Source organism: Peromyscus leucopus, chromosome 16_21 (genome assembly GCF_004664715.2).
Source record: "Peromyscus leucopus breed LL Stock chromosome 16_21, UCI_PerLeu_2.1, whole genome shotgun sequence".
NCBI lineage: Eukaryota > Metazoa > Chordata > Mammalia > Rodentia > Cricetidae > Peromyscus > Peromyscus leucopus.
In genome coordinates this window covers 41,173,461-41,192,202 of record NC_051084.1, presented here as the reverse complement: position 1 = coordinate 41,192,202, position 18,742 = coordinate 41,173,461, and the positions used below count along the sequence as shown (strand labels likewise).

Below are 18,742 nucleotides of genomic sequence, written 5' to 3'. Positions count from 1 at the left end.
CACTGCACACATGTAGCACACAGGCGTGCATTCAGGGAAACACTTGTACACACAAAACAAAAACAAATTAATTTCAGAAAGGAAAAGCCGTTTTTGAATGCAGATGGTTACTCTGGAACAGCCCCTGAGGGGCTTGCCTTACTCTGGAGCTCTGGTCTCTGGAGCAGTCACTGGGTTTTGAAGATCAGACAGACATTGTTTCTGTGGTGAAATTGTCTTGCTCATCACAAATCTTACCATTTAGGTTTTCAGGGTCTAGTGCCTCTAGTTTTTCACCACAGAAGCAGAAAGAAAGGAGCGGACTCGGCCCTTAAACATGTTGATTTTGGCCCTCCTGGGATTAACCAGAGTGGTGGTGGTTTTGTGCTTTGGTTTGGTTTGGCTTGGCTTTGGGTTTTTGTGTGTTTGCTTTAGTTGAATCAGGGGCTAGGGTGGGTCTCCATGGCATAGTATTTGCCTGGTATGCACAATCCATCCCCAGAATCAGAAAGAAAGAAAAAAAAAAGATTCCCGTATCAATACTTGAAAATCCAGATTCCGGTCCCGGCACACCAGGGTGGCAGGGTGTCCTGTACAAGAAGCAGCAGCTGCATTAGTGACCTCGCTCAGACCTGCCGTGCCTACCAGGTCCCTGGGTCGGGTGTTGGCAGCACCTGCCGCAGCAGACCAGGTCATACTGTTGGATTCTTTCTCTGCAGGGCCTGGAGGACATCCTCCTCCCTGACTTCCTGGAGGACGTTAGTATCCAGTACCTGAAATCCGTCCGGCTGTTTAGTAAGAGATTTAAACTGTGGCTTCTCAGGGCTCTCGAAGGTTTCCCGGCCATCTTACAGATCTCCAAACTCAAAGGTAGGGTTCCACACAAAACGCAGATTCTGCAAGATGAAGAACTGAATGTTGCCACTAGGGCAGCTCCTTGCAGAGGTCGGTTGTACACAACAACCCTTTGCCCCTCACTGATGGAATGGAGGCAGAGCCCGGTCTGCCTGGGTGATTTTGTCATTGGCGCTTCTGATGGGTTCCCGGGCTGAACCACACACACTGCCTGGGTGTGTTCTCAACAGCTGTCAGTGAATAGCTGAGTTTATTCAGGAGGAGAGGGAAAAGAGCACCTGCCCCCCACCACCACCGACACCCTTCCCACCCTTCCCTTTAATAGTCTTTCCAAAGAGATGAGAAAGTTGGGGTGTTTGGAGATCTTGGTGAAAATTCTGGACTTCTCAGAATGCCTGTCCTAGTTAGCTCAGATTGCGGTCATACATCATGCCCTGAGTGCTCACGGGCAGCTCAGATTCATTCCTCAGTTGCTTGTGAGGAGTGGATGCTGTACAGGCTGCAAGTCCAGCATGAGGACAGTGGCAGATCTGGTCTAGTTGGGACTTGTTTTCTGTTTCATACGCAGTCTGTGGGCTTTGCCCTCACGTTGGGAAAGAGATGAGGACTCTGCCTGAGTTCTCTTCTCTTAAAAGCACCAATCCCTTCGGGAAAGTTCCATGTTCATGACTAATTCGCTCACAGAGGCATCTCTTCTCAGTACCATTGCTGTGGAGTGATACTTCACCAGGTGAATAAGGGGGACGCAAGCCAGCCTGTAGCAGCCCCGTCCAGATGCTAAGATTATACAAGTCTCTGCCACAATGGCCATGCTGCCCCTACCAGAATTTCTGAGCCATTGGGGAAAGGGTGAGCAGGCGGGTGATGAAGTGGAGTCCCAGACTCAGGCGGCCCAGCTTTCCTGCTTAGCCATGGATGCCTCCCCCACCTCCTGCACAGAGGAGCTAGAATGTGCAGTACCCATAATGGCCTTGTGTGTTGTTCTTCACAGAAGTCACTGGATTTGTCAAAAGACTCAGGAGGAAGACATACCTTTCCAACATGGCGAAGGTAAGTCGCACTCAAACATCCCTGCATGTTCCTAAGGCACACGGTGAAGCTCCACATCTTCCATGAAAGAGGGAGACCATTTCATCCCACCCATAGTCAGAGGGCAGATAGGGGAGCCTGCTGGCCATTGGCTGGGGAGGCCTCCAGGTCCCATGGTGCCATGCGAGAAGCTCACCCCGCCCCTCGCACTGACAGGTTCCGGTCACCTCCGCTCTCTCTGTACGCTGGCATACACAGCATCTAGGGACCAACCCCAGCTTGATACCAAGGGACAGTGGTATAATGCCAGCCCTCTGGACGTGAGCCTGAAATCCTGCAAGCAGCAGATCTAGATAGAGCTTGGGCGCTGTGCCCCAAGTCCATCTGAGCTGGAGAGAAACTTAACGGGTCCTCTGTGAACCAGCCCATCCGACTAGCACACAGCCCTCCCTGGGCTCGCTGGTCTGCTGCTGCACATGGACATTCATGGGTATGCCTGGCAGTGACGATATAGTATGGCCTTGATTTCACCCCAGTCAGGGTGTCATGTTTGGATTCTAAAGTGAGTCCTTCTCCGAACCTTACCTCTCTTTGTATGACTCCTTGAGGATATTTACTCAACAGCCTAATGCTGCTTCCTCCTCTGGGAAATGGAGATTGGTGCAGTTGAAGGCCGACCAACCTATGCTATGAAATCATGAAATGTAAAGGTTTCTATAGTCCCCGCCTGATAGCTCAGTAAACCAGCTCTTAAAGGTTCCATTCATGTTTGAAGGTTCCCAAGAGAAAGCACAGAGACAGGGCTGGAAATGCAGCTCAGGGACAGAGTGATTCCTTGGCGTGTACAAGACCCAGAATCTGTCGCCCAGAAGAAGGGAGAGGGAGAGAAGGCAGACTCCCGAAACCCTGCAGCCATCTGCTTAGTATCAAGGACAACACTGATCAATTACCCTCCAGTTTCCTTTCTTGGGTAACTTGGGCCTGGATTGGGGTGCTGAGGAAGAGGAAGAGAGGAAGTTTGGGAGGTCCGGCTTGAGATCTGATGTTAATGGATGTTCCCATGGCCACTTTTCCTTCCCTCAACAGCAATAGGAAGCTCTGTGGTGTCCAGGGGGATTCGTCACAGTAGCAGGATGCGAATTAACTGTTCTTCTCCCTCTGCCTCCTTAGACGATGAAGATGGTCCTGAAGAACAGCAGGAGAGTGGGCCTCTTGAAGTCAGACCTGCGCGCCATCATCAGCGAAGGCACTTTGGATATTTCGAAGAAGGTGCTGGCAGGTGACTCAGACCATGAAGAGGATCTGGAGAGCCACACAGAGATGAAATGTAACCCTCCTTCACAGCACTCTCCCTTTGGGGCGAGCATGGCCCGCACTAGGAAGGTCTCAGGACAGCGGAGTACTCTTTACCTCGTTGAATGTGCTCAACGCATGTCTTCCTGTAGGGGGCGACAGGCAACCCAGGAAGTCCCCCATGGCATCTGCTCCCGGGGCCTTCCTGAGGGTCAGAGAGGGTGTCAGTGCCAAAGCACTTGTGGGGAGACAGTGCAAGAGAGATGAGCCTTTCTTTGTAGATGTCCTCCTCAGGGGAACGAGGGGGCGGGGTCATATCTGCATCTGTCCCGTATCCACACAAACCCATCCTGTGGGATGGGATGGAGTTAGCTCCGGGCCTCACCAGGTTCTGCTAATCTGCCGCTAGCCTCATAGAATTCTAACAATGCGAACGTAGTGTAGGGGTCCGGCTGCTCACCACGGCACTACTCCACAAACAGCCAGTACAAAGCGCCAGATTCCTCCCACTTGACATTTGGTGACTGTAATCATTTCCAAGAAAGGGATTTTTTTCTATAAAGAGGCCCAGTGGCTGGTGGCACACTGGTTTTGTTTTTTTGTTTTGTTTTTGTTTTTGAGGGGGAGGGGAGGGCAGGGAAAGATAGAGTGATCGGAGAACCGTCCCAGAGGACCTTTCAGGAGGGGAACTGATAGCTACCAGAAGGTGGCAAGGGGTGCCAGCCTCCACTTCCAGCCAGAATGCCCCAGGGAGATCTAGGAGCTTCTCCCTCTGAAGGCATAATCCCCAGCCCCCCAACCGTGGCTGAAGCTGCCTGCAAAGATGTCAGCTGTGCTCAGGGTGGGCCACCCAGAGTGCCGCTGCCACACAGCAGCACTTCAGTTTCTGGGACCAGATGGACACATGGGTTCGGCAACATAGAAACCACCTGCCAAATAATCTTTTCTTTGACCTTGAAGTAGAGGTGACCTTGCTAAGATTGTGCTAGTTATTAAGCTACGGAAATAATCCATGCTTTTGTTAATAGTCGCTTACGTCCCCTGTCCCTAAGACCCTGGCTGTCCCCAATCCAGATGCCCCTGGAATGCCCCAATTCCCTTAGCCCAGCAAGCTTCAGAGCTCTGGGCATCAGTTCCCAATAATAGGAGCTTTAAAGGTCTCCCTCCAAGGGCACTGGCTTCCCCAGAAAACCCAGGTGGGCATCCATACACTGTTCTCGTGCCAAGTCCCAACTTATCTATGTGCCCAGTGAAGGCACATGGGCCCCAGAATCCTACAAACTTCCTCTTGGCCTGCCGAGGGCACATGTGTGCCTGCTAGCATCCCTTTGTGTCTCTCAAAGAGGTTGCAGAGTCCAGCCAGCACATTACTAGCTACTGTTGGTATCTGCAGGCCCGGAGTTTCTGGAATCCAGGGCCACAGCACCCTGCTGCTTACCTAAACTCCGCTGGCTGGGTAGTTGCCCCAGAAAGGAAGGGGAGCTCTTCCTCCGCCCATGCTACCTGGGACACTCAGACCTGAGGTCACACACAGGCGGGGGGGGGGGGGGGGGTGTTCCACCTGTGTGAGTACATAACCTCAGGCAAGGCGCTTACTGCCTTTGATGCCCCCATCATTTCAGTGACACTAATAAACTAGCTCATTTGTGAAACTGTCAGGGATAGGTGAGGTCATGTCTGTACCGCGCAATGAGCTCATCCGAAGCCAGACTCTGTGTAATTGCAAGGTGGAGGAGCTATTGTCTCAAAACCCGTCTTTCCATTCCAACAAGTGGCAGAGGTGGTAGGACTGTGATGACCAAAGAAGGTGGCCCCCCAAAATGACAGTTCCAGCCAGAGGGCTGATCTTTTGTGCTGGGAATCCCCTCTGGACGGTTGTTCTGGTCTGTCCCCTTGGTTGCTGGGACATGAGTACCTAGTTCATGCAGTCTACTCTGTCTCCTCGCAGGCTTGGGCTGTCTAATTTCGTTGCTGGAAACCTCCACAGATCTTGCCGAACTCCTGAACTGTGTGTCTTCAAACCTCCAAGCGCTTGTCTTCCAGGTACAAAACTCTGAATTTTTACAAGAAAGGAGTGGGTTGATGCTTCTAGCTAAATGATAGCCTCAAGTACCCACCACTTACCTGTACGATTCTGGCCTTGACGGCCATAGAGGTGGTAAACTCGCTCAGAACTCATCCTTTGTTTCCAAAGAGAGTAGGCCTTGGGAGAATGAACCCCTTTGATGTCCTGGCTGTCCTGAGGGCATGAGAAAGAGGCTCTCTGATGGTCGTAAGTATGTTGGGGTAGTGTGGGTGTTAGGATAGGGACAGGGCCTCTCACCTCTCTGACAAGGCACAAAATGAGGAGGTGGCATGTCACAGTGTGTGTGTGTGTGTGTGTGTGTGTGTGTGTGTGTGTGTGTGTACTGTGTTTGAGTGAATGTAGGGTAGCATGCATGTCTGTGAGTGGAAGTGTGAGATAGGAGGATGTAAGGTATATGGTTGTGTTATGTGTTTGGGTAAACAGATATATGTGAGAATAAGGGATGTATCTTGAGATGAATGTAGGTAGGTGTGCACATAAACATTTGAAAGAGAGAAAGAGGTGGTGAGGGGTGAGTACCAAGGGGACTGTTGAAAGGTCTGCCTTTGGGAATAGCAGTGTCCATCTGGGTGTTTTACAGACATTTCCCAATAAAGTTTGAAAAAACTCAAAGGTTGAGCATGGTGGCACACACCTTTAATCCCAGCACTCAGGAGTCAGAGACAGGAGGATCTCTATGAGTCCAAAGCCAGCCTGGTCTACATAGCAAGCTCCAGGACAGCTAGGACTACATAAAGAGACCCTGTCTCAAAAAAATAACAAACAACAACAACAATAACAAAGAAGGGAGAAGGTGGAGGATGAGGAGGACGAGGAGGAGGAGAAGAAAGGGAAGGGAAGGGAAGGAGGGAGGGAGGAAGGAAGGATGAACAAATGAACTGGAAGGTGGGCTGCAGCTGTGTGTAGGTTGTGTGAACCTACACACATGTGTGAAGTTGAGGTTTCCACTCCCAGGACCACCCCACACACACACACACACACAACACACACACAAGATGGATTGCCAATGGATGTGAGTAGATTGCTTCTTCTGGCAGGTGTGCCTCTAGAGACTTCTTTCTCTGGGGTTCTGGGCTTGACTTCCATCACCAATCAAGTGGACAGCAAGCCCCGAAGAGCCAAGAACGCCAAAAGAGAAGTTCTAGCACCATGCCCGTGGTCCCCATTGAGCAGGGCAGCTCAGGGCTTTGGACCCGAACTTAGATGGAATCCAGGACTCACCTTCAAGGTGACAAAGAGGTCCTTGGAGAAAGCATGGGACTTGAAGTGACGTGTGAAAGGGGCACAGCACGAATATCAGCTGAGAGAGAGGGGCAAAGATTTGGCGAGGAAACACTGGCAGAAATGAGTGTAAGGGGAATCGGGAAGAGACACCGCAGGTCATAGCCAGGACCCTGGGGCCTGGGAACTGGAAAAGGGCTTCAGGCATTCTCCCGCCACCACTTCCCTCTCCCTCCCCACCAGCCTTCTTGGTAACCCTGACCAGGGTCTGCACCTCCAAAAGGTGAGCCAGAAAAAAATGCCCAAGGAAAGAGCCTGGAAGCCCTTTCCAACTATTCTTCTCATTCTTTACTTCTTAAAAGATAATCACCCCAAGCCATGTGAGGAGGGTACACACCTATGACTAAGAAACTGAGGCAGGAGCAATTGTGGATTCAAGACTAGCCTGTGCTACATAGCCAGGCCCTGTGTAAAAAAAAAAAAAAAAAAAAAAAGTAATAATAATTGTTCCAGATTCTGTATTGAACATGGATGGGCTGGGCAGCTGAAGGCTTGTACCATATCAATGATGCAGGCTTTCTGGGGTCTGTCCGTATTTCCGTATATTCACTCAGTCTCCATCTTTAACCTAGAAATCTTTTAACGCCAGTCGTGCCTCTCAGCAGCCAGACTGACTCGTTCACGTGGCAAGCCACACGACACCATGTAACACCATGTGTTGCCCATCTCTATCACCCTCTCTGCAGCCTTCGCCAGTGAGGCGTGCTAAGAAAAACGGTGTTTTTGCAAGAGAATGCCTTGGAAGGGCTCGTTACTATAAAATAGTTTAGCTGGTTTAAAAAACAAACAAACAAACAGATGGACTGTCAATGAAACAGCCGGTGCAGAGCCCTGGACCTGTCCAAGATGACTAATGACTCTGGTTGTTAGCATCTGGCAGGATGCTAGCGGAGGAAAATGTCCAATGCGGTTCTCACCTTGTTCATTTTGGACCCAAGAATACTTACCAAATGTAGAAACAAGAAGTGCCTTGGGGCCCTAGCAGTGGGACAGATACCCCCTGGTGCTGATGGCCACCCAGAGCTCCCTCCCAGGTGCCTTTAGGGGGAGCACCCCCACCCCTGTGGCCTGAGAATGTGGCTCAGTTGGGGGAGTGCTTGCCTAGGAGAGATGAGGTCTCATCCCCAGCGTCTCATAAAAACTACACACAGTGATGCCACCCCCATAATCCGGGCCTTCGAGGTGGAGGTGGGAAGACCAGAAATTCATCATCCAGCTTGAGGCCAGGTGCGGTTACATGAGACTCTACCTCAAAAATCGATCAATCAAGTGTTTTCGTAGTCAGAATATCCTTCAACCTCATTCTCATTCTATCACTCTCGATCACCAGTGGGAGCCCACTCAGCAGTAAGAAATGTGGTAAGGAAGATGGTAAGACTCAGAGAAACCCTTTGGCAGATGTAGGTTTTCTGTGGGGGCCAGGAAGAAACGCAGTAAGAAGAAAAGACATTTCACCGTCTCCAGCCAAGCTTTCCCTCTCTTCTTCAAAGGCATGTAGTGGCCAGTCATGCTGGACCACATGGCGTGTGACTGAGACTTAGGAGGGGCTTGTGCACACTCCCAGAGTAGACACATTGAAAGTTCCTAGCCTTCCATGGTTGTGGTTCACATGTGACCCAATGCCGCTCCTCGTCTACACAAAGAACATCGTAGTTACATGTGGCAGCATCCTATTGACAGCCAGGTTAGGGCCAGCCACCTGGGCCACCAGATGGGCAGAGTTCTGCTGGGCACAAGGACAGGGACTCACCAACCCAGATGCTCACACCCCTAGCAGCCAGAGCTGTGTTTCCCTCACAGGCACCCTCGTGTTCTAGTACTGGGGTTCTGTGCCCCTCTGTCAGTCAGACCTGTATACAGAAGAGCTAGGCCTCGGTAGCCACCAGCTCTACCAGCGGCGCTTCTCCAGGGCACTTCAGTGTAGCTGCTGCGGCCCTTCTCTGTGGTACCCGCTGAAGCAAATGAATTGAACAAAGTTGACTTGAGCAAAGAATGGTTCCTGCATTGGGCAACCCCCAAAAGCCAGAGACGGTCCCCTCTGTCATATCGGCAGTGTCTGTAGATAGAAAAAGGCTAAAGAAAGATGGAATCGGGACGGAAAGTCAATGGGCCATTAAGGTTCAGGCAGAGTCGGATCATGCCAGGGATTCTGGACCTTGGCTAGTTTCCCCTTCCTTCCTCTCTAGCCTCCTCCTCTCCTCTGTCCGGCCCTCTCTCCTGATTTCTCAGGTCAGATAAAAACCTTAGTTTCCTTTCGGTGACAGAGCGTCAGCCTGAGTTAATCCATAGGACCTGTTGGGACTCAGCGCAAGACTCAGTTCAAGTCAGTGTCCCCCCCCCCATAAACTTACTTAACACACTTCACAGCTGGCCTCACTTTACTAATGGTGTGGGCACTGGAAATAAAACAGACCGATTTCCTACCTCCCTGCTTCTCTCCACCTTTTCAATGGGCTCTTCCCAGAAAACCATCTGCACAGAAAATGAAGGAAGCTTGTTGCTAGAGTCCTAGACCTAGGGCTGACTCCAGTGGTCCTAACAAATCAGGTCCTGCCACGCATCCCACAAAACAAATGGGAGAAATAGGGCCTGGAGAGATGCTCAGTGGTTAAGAGTACTTGCTGCTCTTCCAGAGGACTCAAGTGCAGTTCCTAGTGCAATATGTATGGGGCAATACATGCCGGTAACTCCAGCACCAACAAATCCAGTGCCACCTTCCGGCCTCCACAGGCACTGCACACACACACACACACACACACACGCACGCACGCACGCACGCACGCACGCATGCACGCACGCACGCACGGGTGATGCACACAGGGTGGGGGTGGGGGGATGGAACCAACCTTCTCAGCCCATTTTTGGATTACTGACATGAACTCCTAGATTATATAGGGAAAGAACAGAACTGGGTGGGGTAAGGATGTGGGGGTAAAGATGTGGGGGTAAGGGTATGGGGTAAGAATATTGGGGTAAAGATGTGGGGGGAGGTGGCTAAGAAATATGCATAATTAATCAGCCTTGATCAAACTGTGGTTTGGTCAGAATTAGTCAGTCATAAGAAGGCTGCTACCGCCTGCGGGCAGAGAGGGAGTCTTTCTTGTCACAGAGGCTACCCCACCTCACATGTTGCTTCTGGAATCAAAGGGGACTCCTTCAAAAAGTGATTCAGTGCAGAGGAGACAAATGGAGGCAGAGATGTGAGGCTGCAAATCTGTGTGTGGATGGGACAGTGTGTTTACATGTGTGTACGGGCCAAAGGACAGCGTTGATGCTGTGCCTCAGACACTGTCCACCTTTTTATTCTTGAGACAGAGTCACCCCCCCCACCCCACCACTTCCCTGAAAACACTGTAAACAAGTTATGGCAGGGTGGGAGGAGGTGGCAGGTGAGTATGCAGCCTGTGTGGGGAGGTCAGAGGTCAATGTTTTAGGAGTTGGTTCTCCTTCTGTCTTGTGTTTGAGGCAGGGTCTCTTTTGTGTCTGCTGCTGCTGTCTGGCCCTGGACATCCCTGGTAATTCCTTGAGATAGGGTCCTTCACTGGCCAAGAACTCACCAGGAGGCTAGGCTTGCTGGACTCTTTTCCCTCACATGTGTTCTGGGGACCCAACTGAGGTCCCCTTGCTTATGAGGCAGGCACTCTACCAACAGCTGGCTTCTGAGCCAGTCCAAGTGAAAGGTCAGGACGAACAGCAAAAGCAGCCAGTATGTCCTCCTTACAAGACTGGAAGTAGGCCCCCTGCTTCCCTCTGATTTTTCTTTTATTGTTTTTAATCGAAAACAGAGTCTTCTCTTGTATAACACATCCCGACCACAGTCCCCTCCCTCCACTCCTCCCAGCCTGCTCCCCCGCCTCCCCTCTCCCCCATCCACTCCTCTTCCATGTCCCTTCAGAAAAGAGCAGGCCTCCAAGAGACCACAACCAAACATGATAAAACAGAACACGGTAAGACACGTCAACAGCCCTCACACCGAGTCCGCCTCCGTTCTTACCCAGCCGTCTCCCATCTCCCTCTTCGTCTTTCTCCTTTTTAAAATGTCTGCTCGTGACAAATATGTGCATTTGGAAACATGAGGTTTGGTGGTGGTGGTGGTGGTTTGTTTTGTTTTGTTTTGTTTTGTTTTGTTTTGTTTTAATTTTATCGTAAATGCCAAGATTTTTTTTCTCTCTCACACAAAAATAATAGCCAAGCAAAAGCAAAGAGGAGTTTGTCAGGCTGGCGGCCGGCTTCCAGCTAAGATGGAATTTCCTTCTCACCGCTGTGAGCAAAGCCATGACCTTGAGCCACAGAGACAGTTTTGGTAAGTTCAAGACTCGGAGACATGTTTAAGGTGTCAGTATGGCACTGGTGGGAATAGACTCCCCGAGACAACCCTTGCTTAATGTGTACAAAGCCCTGAGTTCAAGCCCTAACACTGAAAAGCAAGCAAAGATATAATAAGGCTGTAGATAAATGTTTTATTAGATAAATATTAGTAAATAGATACGTGATAAGATAAATAACAAATAAGAGGAATGTTACCATGGTACAAATTTGACGGTTGCCGTGTGGAATCTACTCATCCTAATCTTAATATTTTAAATAACGTGCAGCATAGACACAGAAAACCGTGGCTATCCGTTCGCTGGTGGCGAGGCGATTGTCCGTTGAATAAATGGACTGTGTGTCATTCTCGTTCCCTCCCAGCTGGACACGGAGAAAGACTATCCCTGCTTTTGGGCTATAAACTGGGACATTCTAAGTGCTCAGAGATGGAGGGGAAACGCGTTCTTTGGAGCACTGTTTTTAACTGTTAGGAAGAGCCTCTGATGAAGCCACCACTGTGTGCCAGTGACGGAAGAACGGAGTGCCGCTGCAGATTTCCTGGTCGATAACTGGTCTTTCTCCGTCGAGGCAGCCAGCCGTGTCACTGATGAGGATGAAGCATACGGGAGTTGTGGGGAAGGGCTTTTTGTTTTTCAGTTTCCTGGGATGAAATCAGTGAACAGGTATCTCTTTTTCCCCTCTGCCTGCAACGTCCAGGGCACTTTCATGGGCACTGGGCGGATGGCATGTCAACTTCCGTGGATTTAGAGTCTCCTAGGAGATTGGTGAGGTGCACCTCCTGGTGTGTCTGTGAAGACATTTCCAGAGTAAACTACCTGAGGGAGGATGACTCACCTTAAAAGCATGTGGTGTGTCTCCCATCACTGAGGGTTTGACTGAGCAGAGGGGAGAGGGGAGTCTGTGCGTTATGGTGTGAACTGCTCCACCATGCCTTTCCTAGCATGATGGAGTGACCCCTCTGAAACCGGGAGCCAAACCCTCCCTCCCCTAGGCTGCCTCTGCCAGGTGCTTAGGCCCGCTGTGGATAACTAACACAACAGACTAAGCCACTCTTACAACCCACGCAGTAGGCAGAGCCGGCCTTGCCCCACCAGCTGTCAGGTGCCCTGGCCCCACATAGACAGAGCAGGGAGAAGGCACCCCGTTTTCCAGGTCCGCTTGCAAACACCCTTTAGCTCTTTGGAAGATTGCTGCTAGGGGTAGCCATGTGGGTGACACCCATTTTTAATGAGGCACTCCCTTCTAATGAGCTCCAGACTTTATGCAAACACTCATCCCAAGCAAAGAGGTAGCGTAAGGCCAACGTGTGAGCCCAGAAGAATGCCCAGTTCTGATCCTCTCCCCGTCTCCCCTCCCTGCCTGTCATTCAGAGTCAGAGCATTCACACCAGCCATTTCCCCTCTTCCCGTAGACTGTGGTTCCCCCAAGGTTTGTTAGGCTGGGCATCGCAGAACAAGTTTAATATAGACAAGTCAGCAACTGTCCCACGAGCAGTGTCCAACCCCCTGCATCCACCAAGGATAGGTGAACACTGGATAGGGAGAATCGTGGAAGCTTTGAAATGGACAAAAGCCTTACCTGATGTGGACAGAAGATCTAAGAAGATGGAGTCCATGCTCCTGGAATATACTTTCATCATTTTCCACCTCTGTCAACTGCAGTCAGCTGAAACCCCTAATGTTCCCACTCACACAGGCGCACATTGCTGGTGTCCTCGTGTGAAACTGACCACCGCCCAGAGAACAGATCACATCTGCGTCTATTTGTGAAACGCCTCATCACCAGTCCCCACTGCTGCCCTGTGCCTAGTAATTCCCATTCTCCTTCCATCCATCGGCAACATCTCCCTCATCCTCTCTCTCCCTAATGACTTAAATAAATCACATCCGAGCCACAGTTTTGCCTTTGTTTAAGAAGTATCTTTAAAGATTGCACAGGCCAGATCTCCCATTCTGTTTCTTGGGCAGACATCAAGGACAGACTTCTCTCTGGGAGAGAAGAGATAGCACCCACCCCTCTATGGAGTGCTTTTCTCCTGCCTCACACCACATGGGTTTTAAGTTCTTTCTTATGAAGTCAGCTCTAGCCTTCGGCCCTCTCCCTCTGAGGGCTGACCTGCAGGGTTCCTTGCCTGTGGATTGTTGCTAGAATCAAAGGTCCTTTGCCACCAGCCACCCCAGCCATTCAGTTGATTCTCTGGCAGCGAGGAATTAAAAGCCATCTGTTTGGTGGAGATTGACTAATGCCTGTCTGTCCGCCGTCTATCATATGTATTCATTTTTTCAATTTTATGATGTTTTTTAAATGTAGGCGCCTGGCATCTGTTTCACTTGCTGCTTTTGGAATATGTGATTCACATACTGGAGTCGTGCGTAGAGGAAGAAGAGGAAGAAGAAGACCTGGGGAGTCTCCAGGACTTGCTGTCAGATGACCAGTTTCTCGCCCAGCCGGACCAGGCCCTTTTCCACCCTCTGGATACTTTGCCAACGTCGGAATGTGGCATGAGCCGGAGTGTGGAGTCACCTCAGGTGACGCTGAAACACATGAGCCAGAGCTGCAGTCCCATGGGTGTGAGCAGCATGGTTCTCCAGGTGCTGGGCTTCCTGGTGGACACCGCCACAGGCAATAAGGTAGACACACACACACACACACACACACACACACACAGGGGGCGGGGCGGGCAGACAGGCAGACAGGCAGACTGAGTTAGTAAAAATGCATAATACTTCGGAAACTCATAAAGATCACACAGACTGAACAGTGCCGAGGGGTTCCAGAACTCTCTCTCAGTTGTGACAGCCTGTCCGCCCCTTGCTGGCCAGCCCAGGCGGGACATGTATAGTGCAGTGGCATGCCTGGTGTGAGGAGACAGGTGGGTCTGCCTCCACAGTGCTCACGCGGTGTGACTAAGCCGTGAGTGCCGTTGTCTCCCCGAGACCCCGCTGTCCGTCTTCCATCTCACTGATAAGGGGATTTCGAGACGGAGACGGGAAATGGAGACTGTATCGCAGTTACAAGGAATGAGGGCGTTCTGAGCTCGGTGGTAAGATGGGGGGTGGGAGTCTCGAGGTCCGAAACATATATTCTATTAAAATAAAAGTAGAAAAGATGCCGCAGGGAGCAATACAGCTTCCCGAGGCAGAGAAAGGACCGCGGCCCATAGACTGGTCCCTCGTCGTCGTTTTTATTAAGGGAGCAGAGGATTCCCTTCCTCCCAGGTGGTGTGGGGCTTGGGCATGAAAATGGATTCCATCATTCAAACCAACCGCGGAGGAAGTATTTAACCGCAGGATTTTTTGTTTTAACCCGCGTGGCCTAGAACCCAGAGTGTGTCTAAGACAGGGGTGAATAATGTCTAACTTTACCTTTTAGCCTTGGTTGCTCGTATTGGGTGTGAAGCCCCTGCCATTGGCCCATCTTTAATGTTGCCATTAGGTACAGGGAGTCTGTGGATCTTTATCATTTGTAGGGTTTATTCTAATTTATAATCTAGCTATGGAAGGCCAGGGCTGGAGATTTCCCATTGTGGCACTTGAAATCTACCCCTTAATAATAGTGATGATGATGATGTTGATGATGATGATGATGATGATAGTTATTATCTTGGTGTATGTATGTGTATGAATGTGTGTATATTTGCATGTTCTTATGGATGGGTACATGTGCACAGGTGTATGTGTGTATGTGTGTGTTTGTGTGCGTGTGTGTAGGCCGAAGGTTAACTTCAGGTGACATTTCTCAGGGCTGTCTAACTTTATTTTGAGACAGGGTATCTCATTGAGACCTGGGTCTTGCTGATTCAGCTAGGCTGGCCGGGGTCCTCCTGTCTCCACCTCCCCATCCCTGGAATTACAACAATGTGCCACTGATCCTTTCATAGGACTCACCTAAGCCCATCAGAAATATCAGATATTTCTATTACGATTCTTAACAGTGGTCAAAGGAGTCAGCCTGTTGCAATGTGTGTCCCTAAGAGAGCAGCCTTCTCCTGTGTGAGTGAATGTAATCTATGCAGGCCCATCTGAGCCTATTCTGAGATTCTCTAGAACCCAGTGGGACCACCAGCATTAGTGCTGGGCTGTAGTAGTCAGCTTCCGGGAAGAGTGTGTGCTGCAGCATGAGAATTTGTTAAAGAAAAGATGGATCATTCAATGACATTGATTAAAAAGTGATGAGGAACACTTTGTTCAAAACCACTGTGGTGGGTACAAGGACCACTGAACAGGGTCTTGCTCAGCTCCAAAAGCATGGAGACAATAGATAAGGATCAAGGAGCAGTCAGTGAATGGAAATCACTAAGAGGGGACATCAGACGTCAGAAGGGTTCTGGGTAGATCAGCTTGGTAGGATTGTCCCTGAAGATAGACCATGGCGACCCTCTTTATTCCGGGGAATGGTGAAGGGTGAGGAACCATATATAGAGGGTGATAGAGTATCGAGAGTGGTAGGATCTCCCCAAATTTTAAGTGCATAGATGGTTCTAGCAGAAGTTTGAAAGTTAAGTTTGGCCAGGCAGAGAAGAATCATGTCAAAGTTTGGCTGCCCGCTCTTAGCCAGCAAGGTGAACGGTGACCTTTCACCTCCTGAGCCACAGTTGAACAGAATGGAGAGCAGGCATGGAGCATCACTCAGCTGTATGAGAAAGAGGATGTCACCAGCTGTGTGTTACATGTGAGATAACTGAGGCGTGTGAAGGGAGGAGAGATTTTTCCCAAGGTCACCTCACTGAGAACTGGCAGAGTGCAGGGTTCACACCCTTTCCCAGGCTGAACCTTCCACTGATGGGATTAATTCTAAATTCAGTGACTTGATAAGTGTGTGATTCGTGCACATAAATTCCAGAATTTCGCCTCTTCACCTGTTACCTGAGAAACCAGAGCAAGCAGCTTTATTCCATAGGACTATAAAGTTTCAATAAGCCAATCACTGGAAAATGCTTAGAAAATTCCTTAGAACACAGTCCAACCAACCACTAGTTATTGTCATTTTCCCATCAAGCTTCCTGCTCTGAGCACCCATCCTTAACACTCCACCCAATCCCATAGCTCCCCGGAAGTTCATTACAATGAGGTTTGACTTATGTTTAATTGGCGGAAACAATAGAGAAGATATTAAAAACTTAATTGAACTTGGTAATAAAGCAGTACAAGCAGATGAATGACAGATAATCCAAGGTAATATGCATTAGAGATTAATTAAAGCCTCTCTGTTTCTTCACGCCTGCTGAATTAGCTGTAATGACTTCAACAAGCTAACACCGAGAAGTTACACGCCTCTAATTTTCATTGCGTTCATTATTCGGCATGTGCGCTCATCATCGACAACAAAAAAAGCCCCCTCCCCCTCCCCTGCCGCCACGCGTCCCATCTGTACTCATCTGCTGAGAGTTAACGCCCCGTGCACTGCACATCTGTGACAGCCTCCTTCTCAGAACAGTTTAGCACTGCCCTGCACCTAGGATCACAACTAAGTCAGCATTCCAGACTGACACATCCACCTGCCAGTCCTGTGGCGGCATTCCAAAGAGTCTAAGATGCCGAGGCATGTTTAAGAGAGAAACCAAAAGTATTGATGACGTCAAATAAGGAAAATCTTTTTTTAAAGACAAATTATGTTTTTACTTTCATGTTCTCAGATTTAAAGCAGAGAGAGAGAGAGAGAGAGAGAGAGAGAGAGAGAGAGAGAGAGAGAGAGAGAGAGAGAGAGAGACCGAGGCTGTTGTATCAATGCTGGGAGCAAAGATAAAGAGAGTTGTTACATTTATTTTCCTGGGGAGGGGCGGAGTTGTGCTCATGCGCAGGTCAGAGGACAACTTGAGGGAGTTGGTTCTCTCCTTCTGCCACGTGGGTCTCTGGGATCAAACTCAGAGGCTCTTGGTAGCAACTGCCTTTACCTGCTGAGCCATCTCACTAGCCCAAAGACAGAATTTTGAGGTGCAGTGGGGGGAGGGGAGTTATTGTTGCAGCTGGAGAGAGACACTTTGGTGAGTCTTGGCATCTAACGTTTATCTCATGCACATCTCTGTAAAAGTATATTCACTTATGGGGAATTTGTTGACGAAATCAGACCAAGAAGAGACTCATTTCTCTTATTAAAGTCATGCTCAGAGCTTTGCAAATTTTCCAAGCCCTCCAGAGCTGAGGGGCTCACAACCGGCTCCCCCGACCCCCACCCTCCACCCCACCCCACCCCACCCCCACCTCCCCACCCCCACCTGTTCCCTGTTCCCCTGGTGTAGGCAGGTCAGTGACAGAGGGTACAAGGGCTAAATTAGAGCCCGTGAACCCCTGTAATCCCTTACTTCTTAATCTAGTGTCATCTCAACCAGTGGAGGGCAAATGTTTCACAGCCCCCCCCACACACACACACACACATCACACATCTAATTGTATGTTTGTGGAATGGTGGACGGAGGGTCTTTATGGGAAATTGTCAGCTCCTGGGTGTTTCTTGAAAACTACAGACCGTCACCCCTTTCCTAAAGGCAATCCATTTGACAATGAGTCTTTCTTGCCTTTTCCCCTGACTGGGTGTCCTCCCATGAAATCTCCACCTCAAGGACTCCCCTGAGAAATTAGGATCCCCTAGCAGGAGCAAAGTAAATGCACACACTTTCTATACGTCCCCGTGTGGGTGGCCTCTGCAACCAGGACTAGAGTAACAAACGTTGTCCTTTCAAACACTTCTGCCTTGCAGCTCATCCAGGTATTGCTAGAAGACAAGGCCACCGAGAGCACGGTGAAACTCAGCCTTCCCGTGGGACAAGAAGCCCTCATCACCCTCAGCAATGGACAGAGATTTGTAATTCACATATCTGACGTGCCCCAAAGCTCGGAAAATACTTACTGCAGAAAAATCAACACGAATATGCCAGGTGGTTTGTTGGAATAGGGCGTGAGGAGACAGGCTTGAATTCTTAAAATATGTATTAAATCCTAAAGTTTTGTATTGATCTGAGAGATTTTATGTATATAATAGATGAAGCACTTTATGTTTGTATGTATTTTGAGGAATTGCTTTTGATCAAACTATAAACTAATTTGGAGAATAATTCTTTTTGCCTCTTGTTTTTCCTTTGCGTCCCGTTGGACAGTTCTCTTTGGGGACAGAACAGAAGACCAATGTAAGAGATCTCATTAGGAGTGAGGATTGGCTGTTTCCAGAGAAAGATACAGTTTGAGGACTACAAATTGGTGTTTCTCTTTCCCTTTGTTGTGACCCAACCAAAACAGAACTTGTAGAAAACTCGATCAGGCAAGAGGAAGCTCACTGAGTTCTCCTGGTACTCCCTGGAGTGACTAAATGCCTGGTTCATTACCCCAGTTTTCAAAACATGAGGTAGAATTGTAAATTCAAAAATGTCTACGATAGGCGCCCATGTTCCTTTTGTGAAGCAGAATCTTAAAAGTTGTTGAAATTTTGTGTATCATTGCCATACAGATATATTTTCTGCAACTGACTATGATGTTTAAAATGAATTTTAGAGTTCATGATTTGCATGTTTTTTGGAGTAAATGAAATGACTTGAGAAATTTTACTGGTCTCTTATTACATGCAAAATGATTTAAATTTCATTTAGTTCCACATATGAAGTGAATTAGATTTACCTACAAAATGAATTTAATTTTCCTATATGCGTAGTAATGTTAAGAAATAGGAACTGGGTCACACTAGAATTTTCTGTCCTTGGGGCTGGAGAGATGGCTCAGGAGGTGGGCATGCTTGCTGCTTTTTTAGAGGACCCAAGTTCTATTCCCAGCACCCATGTCAGACCGCTTGCAACCACGTGTAGCTCAAGTTCTGGGGATCCAGCACCCTCTTCTGGCTTCTACGTCCACTACACTCATGTGCGTATGTATATGCACACAAGTTAAAATTTCAAATAAAGAT

General features: G+C 49.2%; 1 protein-coding gene across 1 annotated transcript in view; it reads left to right on the top strand.

Annotated features, from left to right (window-relative positions):
- The window catches only part of Rfx8 (regulatory factor X8), a 64,478-nt gene extending 46,575 nt beyond the window's left edge, over window positions 1-17,903 (top strand). Inside the window, exons 9-15 of the mRNA XM_028865765.2 lie at window positions 699-849; window positions 1,826-1,884; window positions 3,034-3,190; window positions 5,105-5,199; window positions 10,712-10,826; window positions 13,163-13,482; window positions 17,549-17,903. Of these exons, the coding sequence (XP_028721598.1) occupies window positions 699-849; window positions 1,826-1,884; window positions 3,034-3,190; window positions 5,105-5,199; window positions 10,712-10,826; window positions 13,163-13,482; window positions 17,549-17,743 (1,092 nt within the window). The 3' untranslated portion in view covers window positions 17,744-17,903. The remainder of the gene's footprint in view (window positions 1-698; window positions 850-1,825; window positions 1,885-3,033; window positions 3,191-5,104; window positions 5,200-10,711; window positions 10,827-13,162; window positions 13,483-17,548) is intronic.
- Window positions 17,904-18,742: the final 839 nt, after the last annotated feature.